Consider the following 25,666-nt stretch of genomic DNA (forward strand, 5'->3'; position numbering starts at 1 on the left):
CTGTTCTTAGGACTTTGTGTCACGAGTGACAGATTTCTTTTTTTTTTTTTTTTTTCCCTTTATGACATCTGGATTTAGTTATTGGACGCTGCCTCACCAGTACAAAGGAGGAAGAATAGGATTTAGAATAATGCAAACGTACTCGTGTAGGAAAATCAAAACATATACAAGTTACTGCTTTAGTCTTGTCTGTTGAGTACATACACTTTTGTAAACCAGATAATTCTTTGCTGATATCTTTGAAGGTTTTAGGATTTTGATTTACATCACAAAAGTTTAATACACAGAAAAAAAATAGTTCTCCAAAGCGGCCCTGCAGAGTTGCAGTAGAAACATGGAAGAATTAGAAAGACAGAAGCTTTTTCACTCTAGCTGAAAGTTGAACAAACCGGGCAAATAAATTTTGCTTAAAAATATATGTTGATATAGGTTGACCACTATTTTTTATTGTTTTGCTCTGTATTAGTTTTATTGGTGCACACTTGCCTTCTTTTGTTCTTGGTGGCATTCTTTCCCAGCACTTTCGAACTTTGTGTTTTATAATTATACTACGTGTAGTAAACAAGGGACTTGAAGTTATTCATATGAATCTTAAAATATTTTTTTCCCTCTTCTCCCATAAAAACAGATAATATACCTGAGAGAATCACCAGAAGATGTGTACAGGCTTATATTGGCTGGAAGCGTTTCGTATCTTCCTTTCAGGTAAATAATAAGATGTTGGAACTTTTTTTTTTCCCCCTACAGTTTTAAAATGTGGAAGGTCATGTTCACTGCCTGATCTTTAAAGTGCAGGCTGCTGAACTGGTAGTTCTGAAGTGTAATGATACAGAAGGTGAAGGAGCCACACTGCTTCACGTACACTCTTGTTTAGCTTTTTGATCTATATTGCTTCCTACTTGGCAGTGTTTTAGTGCTGGTAGTTGATTGTTAAACATCTTAAGTATGTCATTTTACCAATGAGGAAATGTATAAAAATACTGGTTTGTTGTTGCTCAACCCTGAGGGAATATAATCCTAGCTTTTTCAGACCACAAACTTCTCATTGTGGTATGTACTATGTTGCTTAGAGTGGCAAATAAAGTCGATCCATAGTATGGAGGAACAACTTCATCAGTTCTTCCAAAAAAGAGTTTTTAAAAAGTTGGACCAAACTAACATTCTATTGTCTGTCTCAATATGCAGAAAATGGCCAAAAAATTTTAGAAGGCAAGTTTGTTGTCCAAGTATATTGTTATGGGATGATTAATTCAGTACTTTCTTGTTTGTCTGTTTTAGCACCCTTGCCAAGAGCTGGGCTTTTCACGATTTGAATTTCCTTTACTTACCTCTCCCACCACCCCAACTGCCACAGTACAAGTGTATAGTGGAACCTCTATTTAATAAAGTACATACCTCCGTCATCCCATTTCTCTTTTTAATTCCATTTTTCATATTTGCAGAAGGAAAAAATAAGTCCTCAAGGAGATCCAGAAGATTTGTGTTTCTTAAAATCCTAAAGATGTATGTGGATATCAGAGATAGTAGCTTTTCACTCAGGTCATACAGCCTACCCAAATCCCCAGATCATCACTTCGATAGCACTACTGAATAAAAATGCAAAGATGTGTTATGCAATTAAAATTATTAAGAGTTGACTTCTGAAGCCCCCAGGATAAAGCAGACAGTATGCTGAAGTGTCTGGGAATGTTACCATTTTCTTGAATTTACTGGTACAATTAAACCAAATATAGGAATTTGTATTACATGAGTGATCAACTGAGAGGTTGCTCTGGGCTCTCTTCCCATCAGATCATCTTCATCTCTGCAAAAAAACAGTATCTTGCCATAGACTAATAAAAAGACATGTAATTGCTACTTCTGTCACAATCAATAGGAAAACTTGTTAGCAGCTGGCAAAGAATGTTTTTCGCTTACCTGGATGGGGTTCTGTTATTTCCTTCACCTGCTGACTCTTTTTCTGCCTTCACACTGATTCATTAGGGAGAAAAAGGTATAGATAAAGTATGAGAGGCAGCCATTCAGGTTCTTCAGAAGTTCTTCCTTCTCTCAGCTTGAATTTGAAAATGGAATATTTTTTACTTTTAATGTAATATTAATGATTCTATGTTTCTTGATAAGAGCTGCATGGTTACAGAAGTAGGTGTTCTGCCAAGACATAGTATTATCTGATACAGATTCAAGTTAAACTTATTTTTAAGTGACTGTAGTATTTCTGTAGAATACTTATTTTACAGTGCCTATTCAGTAATGGTAATGTACCAAGAACATGCTCTTGTACCAAGAAGGTTTAAAAAGCAGTAGTTGAAAGAAAGGGTTTTGCTGAAAACCATTTTCTCAAGTTTAAGCATAAACTATTTTATGCCTCTTAAAAAAAGTCTTCATGCATCTATACAAATGTGTATCTCGACAGACGTATTAAGAAGGTGCTCTTTGCATATATATAAAATAATGCATGTCTGCAGGATCTTTTTTCTTTTAAATGGAATTTGAAGAAAAAAATTGCAGTGTATTACAACTTGACTTTTTTGCAAATGAACTTCTGAAGAAAATGTTTTTAAGAGTGTATGTTTTAAATACAGTACTTATTTAAACATTAGCTTTTGCCATAAGGAGTTCTTTCTGTTTTTCAGATATGTGTGTTCTTTGATGTGTGAATTGAACATGTCACTTTTTCTGAAAAGTATAACTGGAATAATCTTAGTCTTAAATCTGTTGTCATAATGCATTTTATATTTTGTTATTATCATAAGATATAAGGCAGGAAAGTGAAGTAATTATCTGACAATTATTTTTGTTATAGTAGAGATTATATTGAAGCTATCTTTTAAAGTTGTTTTAGAGAAGTGTCTTTAATTGCATTCACTTGGATTCAAATGGGAAAATTTAACAGTTTTGGACATCATACGTTACAGGGATGCTTCATTTGGTACTTGCAGTTTTCATCTAACATTGCTGGACTGTTTTCATGCAATAAGCAAGGTAAGTTGAACAATATTTTCTTATTGCAAAAGGTCAGTTAAATATTTCTCTGCCAGAAGAGAAGGCTCAGGAAGTTAGGAGCCAAGTAGAGCTGTACAGTAGCAGATTTTCTGATTGTTGTCTACCTTACTATGTATTATGCATTGTAACAAAACTTCTAGATAAAACATCCGTAGAAGTGAACTGATACTGTATCTAATCAAACAGCAAAGTTTTTAAAGAGGAAATTTTGAGTTTTATATAGGTAATCTTCTCAGGGCAGTCATTTGCAGCTCTAATCCGTAAGAGCTGGGTGACAGGTTTATCAAATGGCCCTCTGATATTACATTTTAGGCTGGATATTGCCTTTGAAGGAGGTTTTGAATTGCTTATCAATGCTTACTGGGGGGGGGCACTTTCAATATGTACTAATGACTTGTAGTTTTGCTTCAGTAATATAAATACAACAAATGTTAAAAGGTGTGTGGTTTGCTTTTTAACCACAAATGATCATAACATAATGTCTTATTGCGGTACGGTGGTTACATAATGTGGCATTTCAGGGCAAGGGAAATTTGTTTACGTTCTTTTTTGTCTGTATGAATAAGGAAACGTGAAATGGGGAATTCTGCAGGTCTCCATCCCATAACTTTTTTTTGAGGGGGGGAAGGGACATCTCTACCAAATACTGTTGTTTCTATTGAGTAAACCAGCTTCTTGCAGATTTTCAGGTTTTTTTTTTTTTTGGTATGCTTTGACTTTGGCTGCTTTGTCAATAGTGATGAATTGCTATTCTTTTCAGTACTGGCGAGCAGCAAAGAAAACCACAGAGGGCTATACAGTGAAAGAGGAGATTAGAATGTAATATTTAAAATATCTGGGGTTTTGAGATTGTCTGTGTTTGCTCTTTCTGACTTTACAAGTGGGTAAACTGCCAGTTATACAAATGTTTACATTTTTATACTATATTAAATATAATGGCTGTGGATAATTATGGGGCATCAGGGACCACACTAATGTCTGCTAAGGACTGTGAACATAGTCTATCTGCAGCCAATTTTAAATTAGTGAAGATATTAGAATCCTAATGAGAGAGAATATAATTCGTGCACCAAATATTTATAATGCTTGAATGCAGACTTCAGAATGTACCTATATTTTAAATAGATATTTTTTTGCCAGTTATTTTTCTCTGGCATTTTGTACTGATAGCAGTAATAAAAAGACAATACTTCTGTAGTATGGAATTTTGTAACGATTCAGTGAAAACAGAAAGACCTTCTTGTCTAACTTCACTTACATTAAAATTTACAAATTTGTTTTGCACCAAGACTCAGTTGTTTTGTATGTTTTCAAATGAATGAAGAAATCTCGTAAAGAGTAGAACAGGTATTAAGGAGTGTTTGGTACACTAACACAGTGATAAACTGTCCTCATTGAGAAGATGTTGTCATGTTAAAAGTTATATTCTGGATTTTAGGCTTTGCAGTGTGGTTTTCTGGATTTCGATGTGTTTGATGTAAATGAATATGAGCATTATGAGGTAAGTATTCAGTATCAGTCTTCTGATTCATTTGCTGTTATTAATGCTAAGATAATTGTTTATAATACAGTATGTGCTATTTCTTTTGTAGTATTAGGTTTCATTTTTGTTTTACCTCTTTAAACTATGATTGTTAAATAATGGTGCATGGTCAGAGAAAGCATATTAAGTCAGATTTAAGCATAGTCAGCCTCAAACATGGGGTAAAAGCAGAAACCAAAATTGAAATAAATACTTTTTTTTCCACATTTTTATTAAAGCCCTGGAAAATGACGGGGAAGTGGGAATTTATTCCTTGGCCATTTTTTAGAGGTCTTGCATATTCTTGAGCAATCATGATGGGAAACTTGAGGGCATACAAGTCCAAGTCTAGCTGACTTCCAGAAAGCAGATAAAGTATGTATATATGAGCTCATGGCAAAGGTATAACAGCATTCTTTGAGGTGAAGAAGATAGGACTTGGAAACTCCAAGACTACAAAATTCACCTGGGGGCGTGGGAAACTAATATGAATAAAAAGGACTACGATATTTGACTATGTGCACTGTTAGAAATACAAAGTTACTAGTTATCTGTAAAGAGAAAATCAGGTGTTCTTAGAATCTAAAAAATCATGATCTAAATAGTGAAGAGAAATAAGGTGAGGTCGTAATTTAGTAACCTATAAACATTTTAAACTTGGAAGTTGCCTTTCATCTGAAGGATACCAACTGCATTGTTCTAAAGCTGTAATTTAGAAAAAGGAGAATACAAGAGGAGTGAGGTTCAGAACAAGTGACATCCTCTTGATGAAACAAAAAGCAGGCAACTAACACACTTCCTTTGGCAAAAATTGTACATCATTTCTATCTAGTATGTATTTTGAAACAATAAGGAAAAGGCTGAAAATACAGGGATAATGATAAACCAAGCATTTTCTCTTGACAGAGAGCAGAAAATGGAGATTTTAACTGGATAATACCAAACAAATTCATTGCCTTCAGTGGACCTCATTCAAGAAGTAAAATTGAAAATGGTATGCTTAAAAAAGGAGGTGGGGGACACAAGCCCACTGCTTTCTTAGCTGGTTGTTATCAGTAAGAACAAGCTTTAAAAATTGTTCCTGAAACAGTGTGTTTTTTTCCTTGGATCTTTTTCTTTTATAAGAACCCTGACAGTAAAATTTTAATGCTTGGTTTAATTGTATCTGATCTAGGTGATTATGTTAAAATTCCATTTTCAGTTAGTCTATATCTTTATGTTGAACGTGAGTTTTATTTTGAAAGTGTTTTCATCTGTTGCTTTTGAGTCTTCATTTACATATTTTCTGTTTGAGCCTTATTCTCCTTTATATTCCCTTCTTTTTTTCCTAACAGGCTATCCCCACCATGCTCCAGAAGCTTATTTCCCATACTTCAGGAAACACAAGGTCACCACTATAATACGCCTCAACAAAAAAATGTATGATGCCAAACGTTTCACAGATGCTGGATTCGAGCATTTTGACCTCTTCTTTGCTGATGGAAGCACACCTAGTGATACTATAGTTAAAACATTTCTAAATATTTGTGAAAATGCTGAAGGTGTTGTAGCTGTTCACTGCAAAGGTATAGTGTGCAAACATATTATAAATAACGCTTATATATTATGCAGTTTCTGGATATTTCCCACTATAATTCTGTTATATCTAGTTACTGACAACATTGCCAAGCAGCAGATTTTGTATACAAATTCTTTCTGTGCTTTTATTCTGCTTTTTGTCTTCTAATTTTTTAAATTCCAGGAAAATCTTTCCAGCTGTTTCCAAGAACAAGGTTGGGGAAAGTGAGCTTGCCAGTATTAACAGCTCTTTCTGGTAGGAAGTGCTAGGACTCTCAAAGGATTCTTCTGACCAGGAATTTCAATTATGGCAAGGTTTATAGGTCTTTCTGACAATATGTGGTATAAATACAAGAAATTGTGAATTTTTGAAAATACCAGTATACTAGCTATACTAGCTGCTATATTCTTTGCACCAGGCATTCGGTGCATGCCCAATGCAGCTAGTGTAGAGGGTTTCTGAGCAATAGTGATTTCTGTGGTTCTGGAGGAACTATGCTTGCCTTTCCACACCTGATAATAGTGTGACTGAAAGAGAAAGGTGATTTCTTAAAGCATTTGCCTGGGACCTGCAAAGACTGAATTTTTGTTACTGGATCTGCCATTCACTTGCAGCATGTTTAATAGTTTTAATAGTTTAATAGATTATACTGTGAAGTAGACTTGGTGAAACAGCTTCTTGACCATTGTATGCAAGTGCATACTCTTACTCTCCACCAAGGTGTGAAATCTGGGTATACCACTTAATTGATTATGCAGCAGTGGTACAATTGCTTTGTTTTCATTCAGATGAAGATATTCAAGATGTCCTCTGATATTTATCATGCTAATAATGTCTAGACTACCTTAGAGTCTTCAGCCTCCTATTAGTCTTGAGAAAGATTAGAATAATGTAGCCTGTTCTTAAAGCTGGGCAAGGTAAAGGAAATGCTGTGCAGTTGTCTTGGCTATTCAACTATACTGAAGATTTTACATATGTGTTGTTCAGTGGATTCTTTAAATGAGAGGATTTGATGCATGGTTTGACATTTACAGCAAGTGACCAAGTGGGGGAGCCACTTAGCTGGCTATCTTCCTTCTCATGTTTGTCAAGGTAAATAGTACTGTTTCTAGGGCCATGTCAAAAAAAGTTTTCTTATTCTGGATTATTCCAGCCTGTGTTGGCTAGTGCTCAGACTTGCTTATTGAAAAATGTAGGTTGTCCTTGTGAACCAAAAAAAAGAGTTTAGTTAAAGGAAGGATTGGAAGAACAACTGGTTTTAGTGTAATTTATGATGAATTTGTAATTAAAATGCTTTGAGAATTTTGTGAAAAGATAAAAACGTCCACATGCCTATTTAGTCTATTGCCTGTATATTGTGTGTATATCTGTGTGTGTGTATGTGTGTCTGTGTGTGTAAATATACCTGTAAGGTCACTAGCTTTGGAAGGTTATCTTACTAAAAATACATGAACTCTGGGTTAGTAACCATGTATATGGGGAAAAAAGAATTGAAAAGGTAAGTTTTACTTACTTACTGAGTTTTATTAGTAATAGGTTTGTTTAATAAAACAGGCAGTTAATTATTTGTCTGAGTAACGATGTCTGTAGCTACAGCAGATTCCAGATGAAAGTAAGTATACAAAAGAAGCCATTCTTTTATCTTACACAGCTGGTCTTGGACGAACTGGCACACTTATTGCCTGTTATATCATGAAGCATTATCGGATGACAGCTGCTGAAACTATTGCCTGGATTAGAATAAATAGACCTGGTTCAGTGATTGGACCACAACAACACTTCCTGATGGAGTAAGTAGATTAAGTAAATTTGAAAATTGATTTAGATGCCTTTTTCTTATTTTTTTTTTGTACACTTAAAATCTTTGTTGTTAATATGTTGGTTTTGGGGATTATTTTTCTATACCATGATAGGAAACAGGCAGAACTTTGGACAGAAGGGGACATTTTCCGTGCAAAGTTGAGAGGAAACCGTAAAATTGCTGTAACAAGAATCCTGTCGGGTGTAGATGATATTTCAATTAATGATACTAGAAATAGGAGGACGATCCGAAAGGACATTGAACTGGTAAGCATCTGAATATTGTGCTTTTGTAAAAGTTGTAAATGCTTTTGAGGATCTCTTAGGTTCTAAACAAACCTGTGGGTACAGTAAAACTGTGTTATTGGATTCTTTTTCTGTTTTCCCTTTTTGTACCAAGAGATTTGCAGGTAAAAAAAGATATGGATAGTGGTTATGGAAAATGAAGGTCAGTACACAAATGAGGTAGGAGTATCCTTGTCCTACTGTCATCTTGTGATTAAGTAAATATTAGAACAAAAAAGTACTCACAATTTGCAGTCAAAAATTCTGTGATTGTATTTTGGACTTTATATTTATATTTGGACTTTATATATTTATATTTGGAATTTATATTACTTTCAGTGTTTCGAGGGAAGGGATGAAAGGTGTTTTGTTTTTTTGATTTCTAAGTAATTACAACTTCTGTAATACTTCTTGCAGCTTCTCTTAAAAAAAAGTAAGGTATTACTGTCTTAAAAAGGCAGATGAAGGAGGGAAATGCTGTACTTGAGTGATGATTGTATTGTACCTATACAAAGATTTGAGATGTGTTTCTACTGTTTTAAAAGTAGACAACATTCTGATGCATGTAATTCACTGGAATGAAAAACTTCGGCAAACTTTCTTGTTGGGATAATTCTAAGTTCAAGATTTAAAATAAGGTTAATTGTTAACTTTCTAAATGAGTATATTTACCTCTTTTTTTTCCCTACACTTATCTAGTATAGTGATGAAGATGAAACAAACTGTATAACACAAGGTGATAAGCTTCGTGCTCTGAAAAGTAGAAGGCAAGCAAAAGCAACAGCTGCATCTCCGCTAACGTAAGTCCGTTCCTGAATGCATAAATCCCAGAAATACTTCTGTCTTCTTCAGACATACTTGCTGTAGCACCCAAAAGTTTGTTGGCAAGGCTGTTTTTGCTCATTTAAAACAAGCATGAGATTTACCTTTCTTCTGATAGCTTGGTGAGCATTAAAGAGGCAGGAGGACTTGTTTGAAGAACTGTATTACTCAATTTCTTGTTGTCTGTATTGTTTTTTGATTCCAATGCTTGGTGCTCTGCAAGTTCCCATGGTTATTTCTGAATGACGTATTCCTAGTTCATTCATAAGCATTCCCTTGTCCTTCCTGTGGTAGTATAAAAATGGAGGAATACAACCCCAATTGGTGGTGTTTGAGTGGCTGAAATAAGGTACGTTGTCATTTTTGAAGTAAGGACAACTACTTAAAAAGAATAGTTGGAAGAAGAATCTTTAGCTTTGTTTCATTTTCAGGTCTTTGGAGAAGAACTTTCACTAAATCTTGTGGGCTTTGGGATAATGGCTGGTACTCTGGAAGGCAGCTCTGCCCAGTAACAGCGTTTCATTGAATAAATTCAAAGGGCTGTGGTTCTATTTGGGAATCTGGTATATTAGTCTCTTTGTTTTAGACAACCACCACCTGTAAGGGGAAGTTTTTAGTCAACAGTTGTTTGCATCTGTTGCAAATTGTAGCAACTATAGGTAAAAGAGCTTTCTGGTTACCCTTACATAAACTACAGAGAATGCAAGACTTGCAAGACTTATCTGGGACCTCATTTGATTTCTAGGAAGGGAATGGTGACCCGTGGCTGTCAGATTTTTTTTTGCGAATAATACACCACTAGAGTCATAGACCAAAAGCAACTAGGCTTTTATTTTGCAGTCTTTCTGTAGGGATGCTGCTGCAAAACTTCTAGCTCACTATGGTCTTTTTTTTAAAAGACCAAAAAGTGTCATCAGACTTCTAGAAAAGCAAGAGGTATATTGTAAGAAAATGCTGAAGGTAAAGGAATGTCTTTGGAAACCCTCACTTATTGCTGTGTAAGAATTCTGTTTTGTTTTAAAAGAATCTCTTACTTTCATCAGTTACAAAGTCAATCATACAATAAACAACATATAAAGAACAAAGATTGTACCCAACTGAAATTAAAACCAAAAGCAAACAAACAACACACAAAAAAACCCACAAAACACACACAAAAAACCAACACAGGACCTCAGTGTACTCAAATAGTATATTAAAAACCATCTACTTTGCACATTAGTTTCTAAGGCACATAGTGCCTTCATTTCTACTTCATAATACTCTTTCATAAGTAGTAATTTAAGTCATATAATAAAGTTTGTGAAATATCTCATTTACTGTATGTTCTACAGAATGAACGTTGACTGTATGATAGTCTAATCAGAGGCACAGTATTAATATGCGTAAAGACTATCGACTATTAAAAAACTATTCCATCCACAAAGCATTCTGTAACAGGACTCCCTTAATTAAAACTAGTTAGTGTGTAGTTCTGTGGAATTAAAATAAATGATCAAGAGTATCTGGTAGTTTTGCTTGCATAGTGTGCCTTGTGGCACTGGGAGGTGCGATGCTAACAAGGAGTTGCAATTTCCTTCCTTCTGTTTCCATCAGTTATTGTAGGGTTTGCAGCTTGTACTGAAGTAGTTTGATGACAAATCTAGAACCTTTTACATTCTGTGAGTTAATGTTACTAAACCAAAATATCACTAGGCATATTTAGCATCCCTACCTCAGTTAGAAGTCTTCCATACCTGAATAGCTGTCAGTCTTTTTTCCATTATAGTTCAGAATCAAAAAATAATTAATTCCGCTATGAAATAGGTTAATTTTATCTAAGCAAACAAACAAACAAAGTTCTCTATGCAGTTTTATTTCAGAGAGAAATAGAAAAAAAAATTAAGAGCACTAGAAGCTGGGAGAATTAGTCTTTTTGTGCTAGAGGCATGACTTAAGTTTAAGTCCCAAGGAGTTTGTGTATAATGTTTTGTTAATGTTCGTTGAAGTTGGTTGTGTAAGCTGTTTATGCCTTGATGAATGGATGCTTTGTATATGTTCTAATGAGCAATATGCTGCACCTTTGGCAAAGGGATTATGAATTAGCTTTTGCTCTTTTGAACACAGGAAGACAATATATCCTCACCATCTGGGTGCTTACATAAATTGTTTGTTACTAGAAACTGATCTGGCTCTGATCTAGAGTTTCTGTATTAAAACACAAGATTGTGAAGTAGGATCCGTCAGTACAGGCTGATCAAACTGCGTAGAAGTTAGCAACAAGTGGTCAGAGATACACTGGTCTAGAAGGCATTTTTTTTCAAAAGAGTGATGTGGACTTTCTTTGGAAGAAATAAATGACTTCAGTGAGGATTTCAGAAACACTGCTTTGCTTCTGGTAACACGTGGATACATCTGACAAGTTACAATTGCATGGATTGTGATAGTCATAGAAAGTAAGAAAATGCTTGGCTTAAGATTATAGAGCAATATGCTTTTGAAGAACTTGAAACAAGCTAAAATGCACCAATAGCTTTTGCTTTTGAATTTTTGTTCACCTTTTCCTCCCCCTCCGACCCCTTTTTTAGATGGCTCCTAGCTATGCTGGTGTCTACACTGTGTAGCATTGTCATCTGGTGGATTGTATGTGGCTCCCTTCTTCCCAGCCTGCTATTCTGTCTAGATGGTTTAAGAACATAGTAACCATCAGGACCCCCTGAGAGAGAGCCACTGTGTAAGTGTCCCATTCCATTTCTCTACAATAGCTCATGCTTTCTGTCTAGTGTGTCTCATAAGTGCATGTTTTCATACCATGTTTCTTACTGGCTTTGTTGCAAGACTAAATTTCACTGCTCTCGCTTTGTTGTATTTTTGTATATATTATTTGGAATAACTGAGTGATTTTTATGGCTGGCTTGCAATACAAAAGGTGCAGAGCTTTTGTAATTAGGATAATTTATAGTTTTAAAGCCTTTCTTCTCTGCATGCTTCTGCAAATAAGCAAAACTATGTTTATAAAAAAGAAAAAAATGCTATTTTAAAATATGATCCTCTCCTTTGCATATTGCAAATGAAGATGTTAGCTCCAATTTTACTTGGAAATTCATGAACTTGCAAAGGTGCTTAATCTCCCAAAGGATGGTTTTACTCGTGTGTAATGCCAGGAATTAGAATTTGTTAGAAATGGCAGTAGGTCTTTGTTTTTATGAAGGGATTATAGTATTAAGCCATAAGAGGCAGTAAAATGGGACATTTTCCCCCTTATAGCAGAAGATGTGACAGGTTGCAATATCAGGACAAGGCACATTTGTTTACCCAAGCAATCCGGTTTCATCTTCTTCTGTTCTTAATTATTTTTATAGAGCTTTACGAGACTAGTTTAACACTTTCTGTTACTTAAATTCAGGAGCTGGATAAATCATTAAAAACATATTAGTTCCTTGAGTACAATTTTTACTCTTTTCTCCAGCTTTTATCAGAGTGCCTGCAGTGGTTGTTGTGTCTAGCTTTCACTTAAAAGGTGCAATGTTTTCACCAGATGGCAACTTTCATCTTTTGGCCAAATTAAAACTTCAACAGCATGAAGAACTACCAGGGAATCCAAACAGCTCCCTTCTGCTTGCTACCCTGTCTCCCTGGGCTACTCTGCCATCACCACCCCGGAAGCAAAATGGTTACTTTGGGTGAATACTTGAAAATTCAGTGGTCTTAAAGAAAAAATACGTCAGGAAAAGTGTTTTACACCGTAGTACTGAATAAGAAAAGGAATTCTGTCCCATCAGAACTTTATGGTTAGGAGATGCTATCCTCCTCACCTTTGACCTCAGAGCCATACTTCTAAAAAGTATGGAAATAGTTCTGCTAGGGTAAATGACTTAATAACTAAAAATGAGAATTGGAGGAGTCATGGACAGTTTAGTTATCCCATTAGCATTAGCTGAGGTCGTTTTAATCTTTTTTTTTCCCCCCATCGGTACCTAACTTTGTCAAATATTGTACTTAGACAAGAGTTGTTTCTGAAGTTTTACGCTGAATATGTGAATAACTCGTCTTAATGTTTTACAGAAGTCAAGCCTTAGATTTCTGAAGGCAGACAGAAAAAAAAAAAAACTACTGTAAAAAAATGAAAGAATCCATCCTTTATTTTCCTGTACTGTAAGATCAGATTCATTCAGATGTCTTCTCTTAAAATGTGTGTGTTCTTTCTAAAAACTGCTTTGCTAGAAGGGAAGAGAAAAGATAGACTGATGTTGGTAAATGTGTCATTATGCAGGCAATGGGGTTACTAGTGCCCCTGTCTCATATCCAGCATTGACAATTATACTGTGTTATGTCCCGGAAGAGAAAACACTTTTTTTTATCTTAAAAGCTAGGCTAATGTTCTCTCCATTATACAGCTAGTGTCCCTTCTGCTTTAAGAGATCAAATTATCAATCAGGGTAGTAATTCAGTCATCAATCTTGGCTAGCCTGGCAGCCCTGTATGCTGAAGCCCTGTAGAATGAAGAATATCAAGTCACTTGTTGATTACTGGTAACTTAGGAAAGTGTTAGATGTCTCAGGCCAGTCTTCCTAAAAATCCTAAAGTCTCAGGCCAGCCCTCCTAAGAGAGAGGTGACGAGGAACAGAGCAGTATTGCATTTGGCAGTGTAGTGGTTTAACCCAGGCAGGCAGCTCAGCACCACACAGCTGCTTGCTCACTCATCCCCAGCGGGACTGGGGAAGTGAATTGGAAAAGTGAAGGTGGAAGAACATGTAGGTTGAGATAAAGACAGTGTATTAGCTAAGGCAAAAGCTGTGTGCACAAGCAAAACAAGCAAAACCAGACAGGGAATTCATTTGCTGTTTCCCATGGCAGGCAGGTGTTCAGCTACTTCCAGCAAAGCAGGCAGGGGTCATCATGCTTAGCTTGTACCTGGGAAGACAAACGCCATCACTCCTAATGTCCTCCAACCTCCTCCCAGCTGTTATTGGCACCACATGCTATGGGACATCCCTTTGGTCAGCCTGGGCCAGCTGTGCTGGCTGTGTCCCCTCCCAGCTCCTGGTGCACCCCCAGCCTCCTCGCTGGCAGGGCAGCACGAGGAGACCTCGGCTCTGCGCAAGCACTGCTCTGCATCAACTAAAACATTGGTGAGTTGTCAACATTGCTTTTGTCATAAATCCAAAACACAGCACTGCACCAGCTGCTATGAAGAAATTAACTCTGTCCAAACTAAAATCAGGACCTCATAAAACAGATAACCTTGGCAAGGGTAAACTCCTCCCCCCTCCGCCCCCAGAGGTCAGGGAAGATATGCTTCTGTGTAGCCTCTCTTCCCTTTATCCCTCCCTAGGATATTGCAGTCAATTATGTTTTAAAAAAGCTTTTTTACATGGATTGATTTCTCCAGGTTGTATTGGCTTATTGGCATTTTGAGTTTTCTGTTTTTTATATCAGGTTTTGGGGTAGTTTTTTTGTGTCAGGTCCTTGTGCCCCTTGTCCCCTCCCCCAGTTTAAATGATAAAACAAACTTGTGAACTACTTACAAGAAGGTGCTGCCGACCCAGCACTTTTCCATTTAAGCAGGCTTTGATTTGTTTAAAGACCAATATATCAGCTTAAAAAGAAGTAGTATGCAAACTGGCATGGTGTTGGGGAATGTATTAAGTTCAGAAATACCAAGTGATGTTTTCATTACAGATTAAATGGAAATGAAAGACTTAACATACATGGTTTACCTATTTTAGTAGTGTGGCTATTAAAGCATCTTGTAGCATGTCTTCAGGGAATGCTCTGCTTTTTATTTTTTTTTAAATCGTATTTCATTAAATAGAAAATATTTGTGTACATCAGATGCACTTTCTTCTGGTACTTCTGTAAGTTAATTGCTGAGTTGTGCAACATGACATACTATTTTATATGAACAGTTACAAAGCAGTAGGGTGGGTGTCCTGTGAATTTTACTCTTCCGTAACGTATGTTTTTTTTTTTTTTTTGTGCTGTGATTTTGGGAAGATTTCTTCTCCTGTGGCTACATTTCATGTTCATTTTAAAGCCTGTTTATGAAACCTGCTCTCAAGTGAGGCGATTACTCTACTCATGTGTTAAATCAAAATTCCTTACGTTAAAACTAGTTTTGTGTCTTAGCTCACATGTATGAGGTAGCATTTCAGTAAAAGCATGATGGCAGTGCTGCTGCTCATAAGCTGACAGCTGGGTCTCAAGACGGCTGTGTGTTTAGTTGTAACACCACGTCAGTGCAATAAATGGGAACTCGTCTGTTTTCCTTGAGGTGCTTGCTGTAAGCCTTGGAAGGCTAGAATGTCATCTGAGTTAAACATGTCTGTCTGATCATACAGCAAATATTCTGCTAATCGGGAATTCAGCTAGTCTGTACTCTGGGGCTGGTTGTGTGATGCTTTGTATCTCTGTAAAATGTAAAATAACTACTAAAGAGTACATGATCTTAAAGGTTCTACTATGCTTAAAGCTGGCTCTGAGCTGATCCCATAAGCCAGCTCCGTCTCTCCCTACCCTTAGGTAACTTAGGTAAATATAGCAGTTTTAAGAGGAGGGTGTCATGGTTGGCTTGGTTTTGCAGTGAAATTGTATATGGTGCCTATTTTTATAATTCGCCTTCCCATTTAGAACCTTATTTAATTTCTTCGTTTCGAACACACAAAATACAATTTTGTGGAAAGTAGTGACTTTTTGTCCTATGACATGACAAAAAGATGAATATTTGTTTGTGCAAGATGGTATCTTAACACTTCGTAGTGTTCTAGTTTATACTAGTCAGTATATATGGCCTAAACTTATATACTCATCTTCTTTTCTGAACTTTTGGTGTCTGGAAAAAATGAACTGCAAGAGAAGGATAATTGGATCATTTTCCAATAAGTTTTGTTTTCTTTTATACATACATTACATGCTTTTTATACAGAGAGACATTGTATGTACATGTTTAAGGAGAAAACACAATTTTACGTATTTCTGTCTGCATAAACACTCATAAATGAGCATGTATCACAGTTCAGTCCTACTTTATTTTAAGTGACTAAAAGTTAGACGGGTAAGCAGGCTTTGTACCTTTTCATTCAGTCCTGGAAATTGCTAGTGGCATGGATGGAAGGTATAACGTTGGCCTGTTTTCAGCACTGGTGACATTTTCAAAGCTTAGTTCAAAGTGCAGTAACCCAGGTTTGTTCATGTTGTATGACAACTGTGGCACTGAAAAGAGAATTTTAAGTTTTAGTGTTAGAACTTGTTTGAATTGCTTTGTAAGAGCAGAAGAAATTAAAAAGTGGACTTTAAGGTTTTGAACCTCTCCACCTTGGACGTGCGAGGAAAACAGATTTTTGTTAGAAGAATTTGTGTTGTCTGCTGAAACATGATAGTTTCGAAGGTATCTCGTTTATTTTTAGCCTCTCAAATAACTGATTCCTCTGACTTTGTATACTGTTTACAGTAAAATCTTCTTTGCATTTTAATAGTCCTTGCTGTTGCAATCTTGTATCTTGTCCAGGAGGAAGAAAAGACTGTTTAGTTTGGATTTTCACAAAGCAAGGTGCTTGGTTTTATAAATCTGAAATATTAAAAAGACGTTTGTTCCAATGTAAATTGAACGTACATGAAATTTTTGGTTATGTAGTCACCCGTTTCCCAAACAATACAGAAGTAGGTGGTAAATAATGTTGCTGATAAGTTTTACTGCCGTAAAATTCAGAAATATAGTCCAGAAATGATTTTCGATGAAATTGTGTTCTCTCGGGTACACTTGCATATCCTACTTCTACTATCAAATCTATATAAAATAGTGAAAATACATTCTTTTTACTATTTATGTTTTCAGTAATTGCCTCTTCAAAAGTGAATATGTTACACAGTATGAAAATACTCATATATATTTCTTCCATACATGCCTGTCCACTTTAGCTACAGAACTTATGTTTTTACATTCACATCTAGGATTCTTAGAAAGCATTTTTTTTTTCAGAGTATTAAGCAACTGGACAACAGTTCATATAATTTAATGAAGGTTTTAACTGCTAATCTAATACAATTTGCTAGCAGAGATGGATTCAGTGAAGCCACTGGGAATTGGAATGCTAATAGCCACAGGGGTAAAAAAGAATGAATCCCTACATTATATAAATCTCTAAAACAATGCACATTTTTATAGCTGGAAATTTGCACAGATGGACTAGAAAATAGGTCAATTAAATGTTACACTAAATATATGTATCTCTGGACTCCAAAGGCAAGTTGTCACTTTTTTTCCTTAGGATTATTATTTTACTACAATTATTTAGGAATACAGAAAACGTGGTTTCCCTACAAACCAGTTGCATGGTGGCTAAAAATAGTTACTTGCATTTCATAATCCATAGTTCCTTTGTTATTGGTGTTGACACTATAAACAACACGAGGATTTATCTGCCTATTTAGGAAACAGTCAATACGTTGCTCAAGAGTCTTCAAGAGAATCTTCGTAGCACAACTAGCATGCAAAGCTGAACTTTGAGTATGGTGTAGTTATTCCCTGTAAGAGCAGAATACCAGCATATTCAATATTCTTTTCCCAGGCTGCTCTATCTGAAGGGAATATATCATGGTTAACTGCAGGAGATTTAGACTCTGATCTTCACAAATTGAATTACTTGTTATTTTTTTTCTTTTTTTTTTTCTGAATTCCTCCATGTCAGTCTGGAAAATAACATTTATTTTTGTTGCATACTTCAGATTTGCTCCTTTTTTTTTTTCCTGTTGTTGCAGTAACTTAAGACATTTAGCTTTTTTTGTCATCCAAAAACCTAAAAGAAAATTACAATTTATTGTTTGATCTATTCTTTGAAAGATGAAAAAAAAACAAACCAAACCAACTAACCAACCAACCAAAAACCATTTCTATTCCTAATAAAACAGACTTGCATTACCGTAACTATAAGAACATTATAAAGAGAAGGCTGTGTTTCAGGCAGAACAGTTTGCTTTTCAGAATGATTTTTGAAAAGCCAACTGATGCTTGTTATTTCTGCTGCAACTATAACATCCTCTTTTCAGTGTTTTCCTAGAAACTTTCAGGTTATATAATCTCTCTTTTTTTTCCTACCCTTTTCAGAGTAATTCCACAGTCCAGTGTTCAGAAAAATAAAACCTCTGAACCTAGCATTTCTGACAATACAGACATTACTAAAAGAACTACCAGGTCTGCTGCAAGAAAAAAAAGCTTAAAAAGGTGAGAGTTAACCTCTTTAAAGATCCAGTAATTTTTCTGTAGACAAATACTTTGAGCTGGCCTATCCATTGCTGATAGGGGTTTCTGCCACAGTCTGACTCCTCCCCCTAGCAATGAGAAATGTGAAGCAATTTTATGGTTTATGTCATGTACTGAGAATATCTGGAACCTTAAATCTTAAGGGATTTGCATATGCTGCTGAGCCTTTGAACTTTTTGAAATTGTATGTTGTAATTCCTAATGTGAATAAGAATTCCTGAAGGTGAGGGATTTGGGGAACAAAAAAGTCTTTCATTACCAAACATCTGCCTGGAGTCAGAGGCAGAAAAGTTCACAGCATTAAGCATTAGTTAGCATGCTAAGTCAACGCTAAGAGGAATTGAATTTGATGTGGGCGGCTGAAATGCAGTATTAGGAAGAATCTGGTGGCGGGTAGGTGAAGTGTCTAAAATGTACATGTATGTGGATATGAGATTTTGTGATGAGAGTATCAGCGGTAATCTGGACTGAACCTGTTCAGTCCACATATGGCCACATGACTGATAAGTTTCTTCTGTGAGTATGCATTCATGCCCCTCTACTGCGGCTTTCCACGGCATTATCAAAGATGAGCCTGAGAATGTAAACTGATACAATTTTCAAGTAATTTTCAATGGCTTCAAATGACCAGAATCTGACTTAGGCTTATAGTGAAAAATTTTTGAATGGATCTACCAGATGATGAACAGATGTTTTTGCGGGAAGAGAAAAGGTGGTGAATAATAAAAGAAAAGAGAAAAGAAAAGAAAAGCTAGTTATGTGGCACACTTTATAAATATTGCTTAAAATTTCAGGTTCTTTTGCAGTTTTTTCCCTACAGAGCTTTTCATTCCCCAGCCTCATTCTTTTTTGCAGGTAACGGAAGTTACAAAAAATCCCCTCTCGTGGGCAAAGGAAATAGTCTAATGAATAGCAGGCTGAAGGAATATGCTAGTCAGAACTTTCAGCAGCAGCCATATGAATTTTATGAATTACGTTTTGATTCATAGAACAATATGTAAGAAATATTTTATCTTTCCTGAAATGTGTGCTTTACTAAATACTTCAGGTCTTTCACAGAGGTCTGTCTCCGTTCTGCATTGTTTTCTCCATGTCAGACGGACTGATGGGATTCTGACAGCTTTTTTTGTTCTTCATGCCCCTCCAGTTTTAAGCTACTTGCAACTCCTGGTAGATGTACACATGCAGATGTGTAACTGAACAGAGATGTTCAGTTCCTGAAAAGCATTCCTTCAGGTAGATGTTTGTGTTGAGTGAGATGAGACTAGAAGGAAACAGCATCCCTAAAATAAAGTTAATGGAAGATTTCAGGTTTTAAATGAAGGATCAGGTTTTAAATCATCTCAAACTTCATAAAACATTCCATATTTTAATGTATTTTCAAAAACTTCTACCCCAAATATTTCATTCTGTATACTGTGTCTTCTAATTTTGAGATCAAAGAATGTCAGTCAGTTTATGCATGGATCAAATAATCAAAGTAGTCCTAAATACTTATTGTCACAGTTCTGAAGTTCTTAATTATCTTCTTATCTGAGAGGGCTAATTGGGTTGTGGTGCCTCTAAAGGCTACTGCAGTATGATTGTATAATTTCATGGACTTCCAATTTAGTACCTCGCTATTAATCCTGTAGCTGTCCTTTTATTTTTCTTGTAGCATTTGGCAAAACATCACTCTTTTTTAAGCCTTCCTTTTCTTTTTTCATGTCTTTTCACTTGAAGCTTTTACGAATTTCTTGAAATTTGTGAATTTGCATTAGTTCAAATTGACCTATTCCAGGTCAAATAGAATGCAAGGTAGAGGATAATAATTACTGATAAAAAATTGAAATCATGTCCTAACCAACATCCATCTTTGTCAAGGTCCTGTTGCCTTTTCTGAACTTCTGACATTAACGTAGACCTTTATACTTTTGTTTTCTTGTCTGTCTGATGTATTCCAGTGAAAACATCTTGCAGTATTTTTATATGAATCTTATTTGATGATGCTCTAGGTCATTTTCTACAGTTTTTACTGTAGATGAATCACATTTGTGACCCATCCTAGTGCGGTATGATCTGCAGAGCTGAGTAATGCATCTACAATTTCATCCTTCAGACTGTTGGAGACACCGTCGTATAAAGTGCCCCCAGAATGGTTCTTTAGCCAAAACAGCTCTTTGCAGCTAAAATACCCTATTCTGGTTTTGCTAAGGGATCTGAGAGAGTTTAAATACTATTAATAATGTTCATTGCATTTCCTTTGTGGAACATCTCTAGAAGTCACCTGCCATCTACAAAAGACCAGTACTGGTGGATGCAACACGTTGTCTCTTGTGACTGAAATAACACTCTCATTGAACTGCAAGAAATCACATTAATGAAGTATTCTCCACAGTCTCTTTCCGTGGATGCCACAGATCTATTCTTGTTCCTCCGGTTAGGATGTGTCCCATATAAATCTGCCAGTTACTGAGAAGTCAGCAGTTGTATTTTAACAAGATGAATATGCCAGATCACTCTAAGGACAGATGCATCATTTTCCTCTCCTTCTTCCCTCCACACTTTCTTGATATTAAATCACTTTTAGTAGATGGAACAATGTGCTATTTCAGCTGGAAAAGTATATAGGATGGAAGAGCCATACCAAAATCTTAACCCTTAACGTAAACCATCATTGTCCATGCTTGATCCCAAAGATCCCCAACTGGAGTAGCATCCTCACTTAACAGCTGGACTGGCAGAAACGCATACCCAACCTGTTTGCGCCAGGACAGGAACACTGTGCATCCTGGCCAACAGTGTTCTCCTTTCATATAGGTACTTCAAAAATTCCCAAATAACTGAAAACAGTATTTTCTGTCTTATCACACATTATAGGTGTAGGATTATGTAGGTAATTAGTAATTGGTTAGAATTGAAATCTTGAGTGGTGAAGGAATTTTGTTAGGTAGAGAGGTCTTTAAGGGAATGGAGGTCAAGTTATTACAAGAAGAAATAACTGGGGGACAGGAGAAAACGTATGAAAGCCACATCATATAGTTTCATTTACTTCTTTTAACCAGAAAGGTATATATCACAAAAACTAACAAAGAGGAATATGCTTTTAAAATCTCATATGCCTTTGCTTTGCTTGGAATTGTAAAGCAGCCTTCTGCACTCTTGTTCAAACACTGAAAATTGCTTGCAGCATTTTGGAGCTTATCTATATGTAATCTAAATCTAGTTCTAAAAAAATGTTTATTATTCTTTCTACTTTACTGTTTCTTTCCTACAGTCTGATAGTTCAGAGGGAGAGAAGGAAAAAGAGTGCTTTACAGCAGTTGCGATTAATGATTGCATGGTACTTTGAATCCGTTGTTGCTTTTCTGTATGAAACTGACCCTTTCTTTGTATTGTCTGTGATCAGACCAGTCTGTGCTTTATTTACAAACGGTATTGCTATGTTCCTAAATGCAGTGACGTTTATCTTCTGTTCATTTCTTTGAAGTAACGTTGGCTCATTTTTCTTGTCAGCAATGTTTACTTGAAATATTTTTTTAGTGCGTATTTAATTTTTTTCCTCAAATATGTTTTATTTCAGCAGCCAGTCCGTCCCAAGGACTAGAACAGTATTGCGTTAAATTTCAAACAAGCAACCAGTGTTGAAAGGGGATATCCAGGAATGAAGGGGATACAACTGTAACAGACTTGATGCAATTCTAGGAAGATGACCTTGGCTTCATTTCTCAGCAAAGGTTAAACAGAAGAAACTCCTTCGTACTTGTAGAATAAAATGAACTGTCAACATGCCCAATAGACAGTGTCCTAATTGCTAACATTTCCTCAAACAACGCCAACAAAATCTGTGTAAATTCAGACTCAGGTGTAAATATGTAAGTTCTCTATTATAAAGAGGGCTTCCTAGTATATATGATGCATGTGTATAAATTGTGATGGCAATCACTTATAGCTGCTGACCACCAGAAGTGAAAAGATGGTGGGAGTTTTTAAATATATATCTGTGTTATTCATTCAGACTGGGCTCAAGTCTCCACTTGAGACTGAAAATCAACCACAAAGGCTTTTTACTTGTAGTATGGGTACTCTCCTGCATTAATTGGCTATTCTTTCTTACTTTGTATGACATTTTTTTATGAAGCCGCAGTGTTGAGAACACAGTAACTATTGTCCACCAAAGAGTGCTTTATTTTCAAAGGTTTTTTTTTAGTTTTGAAAAAAAAAAACAACTAACAAAAAGCAATTTTGTTGCTTTTAATAGTAATGAGTTTTTTAGTTGTTCACAACCATTGGTTCTTTTACCTAATTGTAATTGCTTTAAATCTGGTATGATTTTAATAGGGAGGAAAAACAGCTTACCATTTAAAGCAGTGCTGTCATACTGAAATGTCATTACTGTTTCTTTTCATATCTTCAAGTCTTTTAAGCGAGACTTTAGATTACTGTATCTGAAGGGTAAGATTTTTTTTCTCCAGGTTTTATTGGTACATTTAATAACTTACGAATGTCACTGTTTTTTTTTAGCTTGAAGACACCTAATGAGTGCAGCACCTTAAAAAAAAAAGGGGGGGGGAAAATAAGCTTGCTGTACAACTGAGATTGGTAGTGGAACTCAGGGGCAGGTATAATTATTAACATCTAATTATAACACATTGAAAACTACAGCTTACCTCTCTGTTAAAAGCAGTGTAAGCTTTTAGAACAATCTGAGGCTGAGATTTTCATCCACTACAAGACTGTCTTCAAACACTGGCAGCCTTTTTTCTTTACCACTTTTCACACTATGAAATCTCAAAGGTTTGCTTTGCAGCGATTCATCCTTGTCTGCCAGCTGGAAGTTCATAGCTGCATGTCCCTCAGATGAGGACTGGTACCACATAGCCTTAAATAGAATATAGTTCTCTCTTCATTCGGTAACTCTTATAGTAGAAAGGAGTTGAAAACTACATCTGGAATGTTAGCAACAGAGTTTTTAAAAGATACGGATTACCTTTGCAAGGGGGAGAATTTTCTTTCTATGAATGTAAATAGGCAGGAACAGTGACTAGTTCCAGTCTTCTCAAATAAAAGGAAGTTTTCTGTTATGCTGGTAGTTTCTCAGTGCCACTGTGAATAACCACACATTGGTTTGAATAATTTTTTTGTGGCAGGACAGTGCATCATGAGTTGGAGGGGAGGCAGGATATAAAATGTATGTGAGCTTACAGGTAGCATCTGTAAGTTTGGATACTACAAATTTGCAAATATGAATACAAAGAAAACAGGAAGGGCTTGCATGGTGCGAAATAAGAAGCACTGAGGCTTAGACCCTCAATATTTTTGGTTTACCACTTAATCATCACCCTCACCTCCACTCTCTTCTAGGTGAAGTGCACCTAAAAGAACGAGGCAGAATTCACCCTGATAAAAAGATTAAAGTTTTATTTTTATTTTCTTTTTTTCTTTTTGGCCCCTTGCCATAAAGGGGAAGTACAGTTAGTCACAATAGCAGGTATGTTGTGCAAATATGATTTTTTTTTTGAGGAATATTATCATCTCAAAAATATGATCAGTAAACTGATTGTAAGTCTTAATAGGCAGAAAAAATGTATGAAAGTAACGTGGTGAGAGCTAGAAGAAAATTCATTAGTATTTGTATGGCTTTGCCCATCTCTCAGATGAACTTCTTTCTAATGTAAAAAAGACAGCCTGTTTCACACCCCTTCAAAATTCCAAATTGGAATTTCCCTTTCCTAAAGTAACCAGCAATGCCATTAGCACTTTCAGGTTCATCAGAAGAAATTTGCATAAAATAAGTGCACAAACACACACCACAGCAACTCTAGCTAAACCGAAACTTCATGTCTGGCATGAGTGTGTTTCAGGCTACCCCTTCCACCGCCAGTTATCTTGGTGAGAAACACAAAACTGTCAAACATTTTACATTGGAACTCTCCAAACAGCCTTATATGGTGCACTGACCCATTACCTCATTGTGTCCCATCTAATTGTATCGGTTAGTTTGTCTGAATTTTTAATACTTTGTCTTGTATTTTTATTATACCATACCAAAGCTGTCTTAAGTACAACTATAAGGAATAGGTGTGGGTGAGGGAGTCCTTGGTTTCCAAATCTGTTTTGAATTGTGACATATCATGTGCCAAAATTGAATGTGTGTGGCAGCAGTGCAACAGGGCAGCTGAAGGAAGTTACTTCTGCTGTTATCAATTAGGAGTTTTGGTTAAACTTACAAATTCTTTTTCTTCTTTCAAATACATGAGAGATGAATTCTTCCATGATGTTCAAAAGTATGCAACATACTCGAAATCTGTATTATCTTAGATCAAATTGCTAGCTTCCATTACAGCATCAGACCTTGTCCTTTTGCCCCAGGACAATAGAAGAAGTGCTGCTTTTATTTTTTTATTTTAAATAAGATTTGTAGAGACTCATGCATTAAAATGGAGAAAAAAAAAGAAAAATTACAAGTGATATTCACCAGTTTGTTGCACTGCAGTTTTTATATTAATGGTTTGCAGACTGTTTGTCTTGTGTAAACCCATGTACAGACTATCAAGATCTAGAAGTCCTTGACTAATCAGTACTGTTCATCCTGATTATTTTTAAATTGTATATTTCTAATCATATTTTTTTAACTTGGATTGACAGAATGGGAGTTTATTTTGCTGGAGGTATTTTTAAGATAAAGCTTCATATTATCTTGTAATATCAAGTAGTTCAATATGCATTTGTGTGTCATTTGAAAATATTGCATATTGTATTTGGTTTTATACAAAATATTGAATAGTGAAAATTGTAAACATGAATTGTGTAAAATTAAAAATAATAATCAGAAGTTTGTTTTCTCACTTTTATTTCCAGCATTCTAAAAAGAACCTCAGAACAAAAACATACTTGTACAATTTTGACTCTTCTGTGCTCTTAAAAATAATGAGAATCTCACCTGCCTGTGAAACTTTAATTAAAGCACGAATCTTTCACATTTTTTTCTGATTTCAGAAATAAGTTTTGGCTCTGCATTTCAGAGGACTCACTGCAGAAAATAATGGTAATTGTACATGAATTGTTGGGATACTCTTACCCAGTTAAAAAAAAAATATATATTTATACATATATATAGTTAAACCAGAATAACTGGTTCTAGTTAATTTATTTTCTTCCTTTATGATTGTATAGTACTCATTTTTTTGGGGAACAGGTATTCCACGAAATACTATATACTCTGATACTTACCATAAAAGTGAAAACTTCTCAAAAGTGAGATTTTCAGAAACATTTGTTTTGCTTAAGTGTTGGGAATCTATTTTAGTGCACTCCAAAAAAAAAATAATAATCAGAGAGAATTTTTATCAACTCAAGTATTTATTATTGCTCTTACATATGTAAGAAGAGGCACAGTGTGCACACCTCAAGCAGAACTTGTTTGACAAAAAAGTAAACTTCCACTTGCTCCAGAAAG

The 25,666-nt window shown here is 35.6% G+C and overlaps 1 protein-coding gene across 7 annotated transcripts in view; it reads left to right on the forward strand.

The window, feature by feature from the left end:
* The window catches only part of CDC14B (cell division cycle 14B), a 46,358-nt gene extending 21,319 nt beyond the window's left edge, over positions 1-25,039 (forward strand). The window contains exons 5-15 of one of the 7 annotated variants that reach the window (XR_014576826.1): positions 629-705; positions 2,916-2,982; positions 4,442-4,504; positions 5,432-5,519; positions 5,860-6,090; positions 7,735-7,873; positions 7,997-8,150; positions 8,868-8,968; positions 11,558-11,703; positions 18,073-18,189; positions 21,791-25,039. Coding sequence is in view for 5 of the 7 variants with exons in the window: in XM_083817930.1 (XP_083674056.1) it covers positions 629-705; positions 2,916-2,982; positions 4,442-4,504; positions 5,432-5,519; positions 5,860-6,090; positions 7,735-7,873; positions 7,997-8,150; positions 8,868-8,968; positions 18,073-18,189; positions 21,791-21,830 (1,077 nt within the window). In the remaining 2 variants the exon portion in view is untranslated. The remainder of the gene's footprint in view (positions 1-628; positions 706-2,915; positions 2,983-4,441; positions 4,505-5,431; positions 5,520-5,859; positions 6,091-7,734; positions 7,874-7,996; positions 8,151-8,867; positions 8,969-11,557; positions 11,704-18,072; positions 18,190-21,790) is intronic. The other 6 variants (XR_014576827.1, XM_083817932.1, XM_083817933.1 and 3 more) reach the window with 6 other exon arrangements.
* Positions 25,040-25,666: the final 627 nt, after the last annotated feature.

This window comes from Anser anser (genome assembly GCF_964211835.1).
Source record: "Anser anser genome assembly, chromosome: Z".
NCBI classification, from domain to species: Eukaryota; Metazoa; Chordata; class Aves; order Anseriformes; family Anatidae; genus Anser; species Anser anser.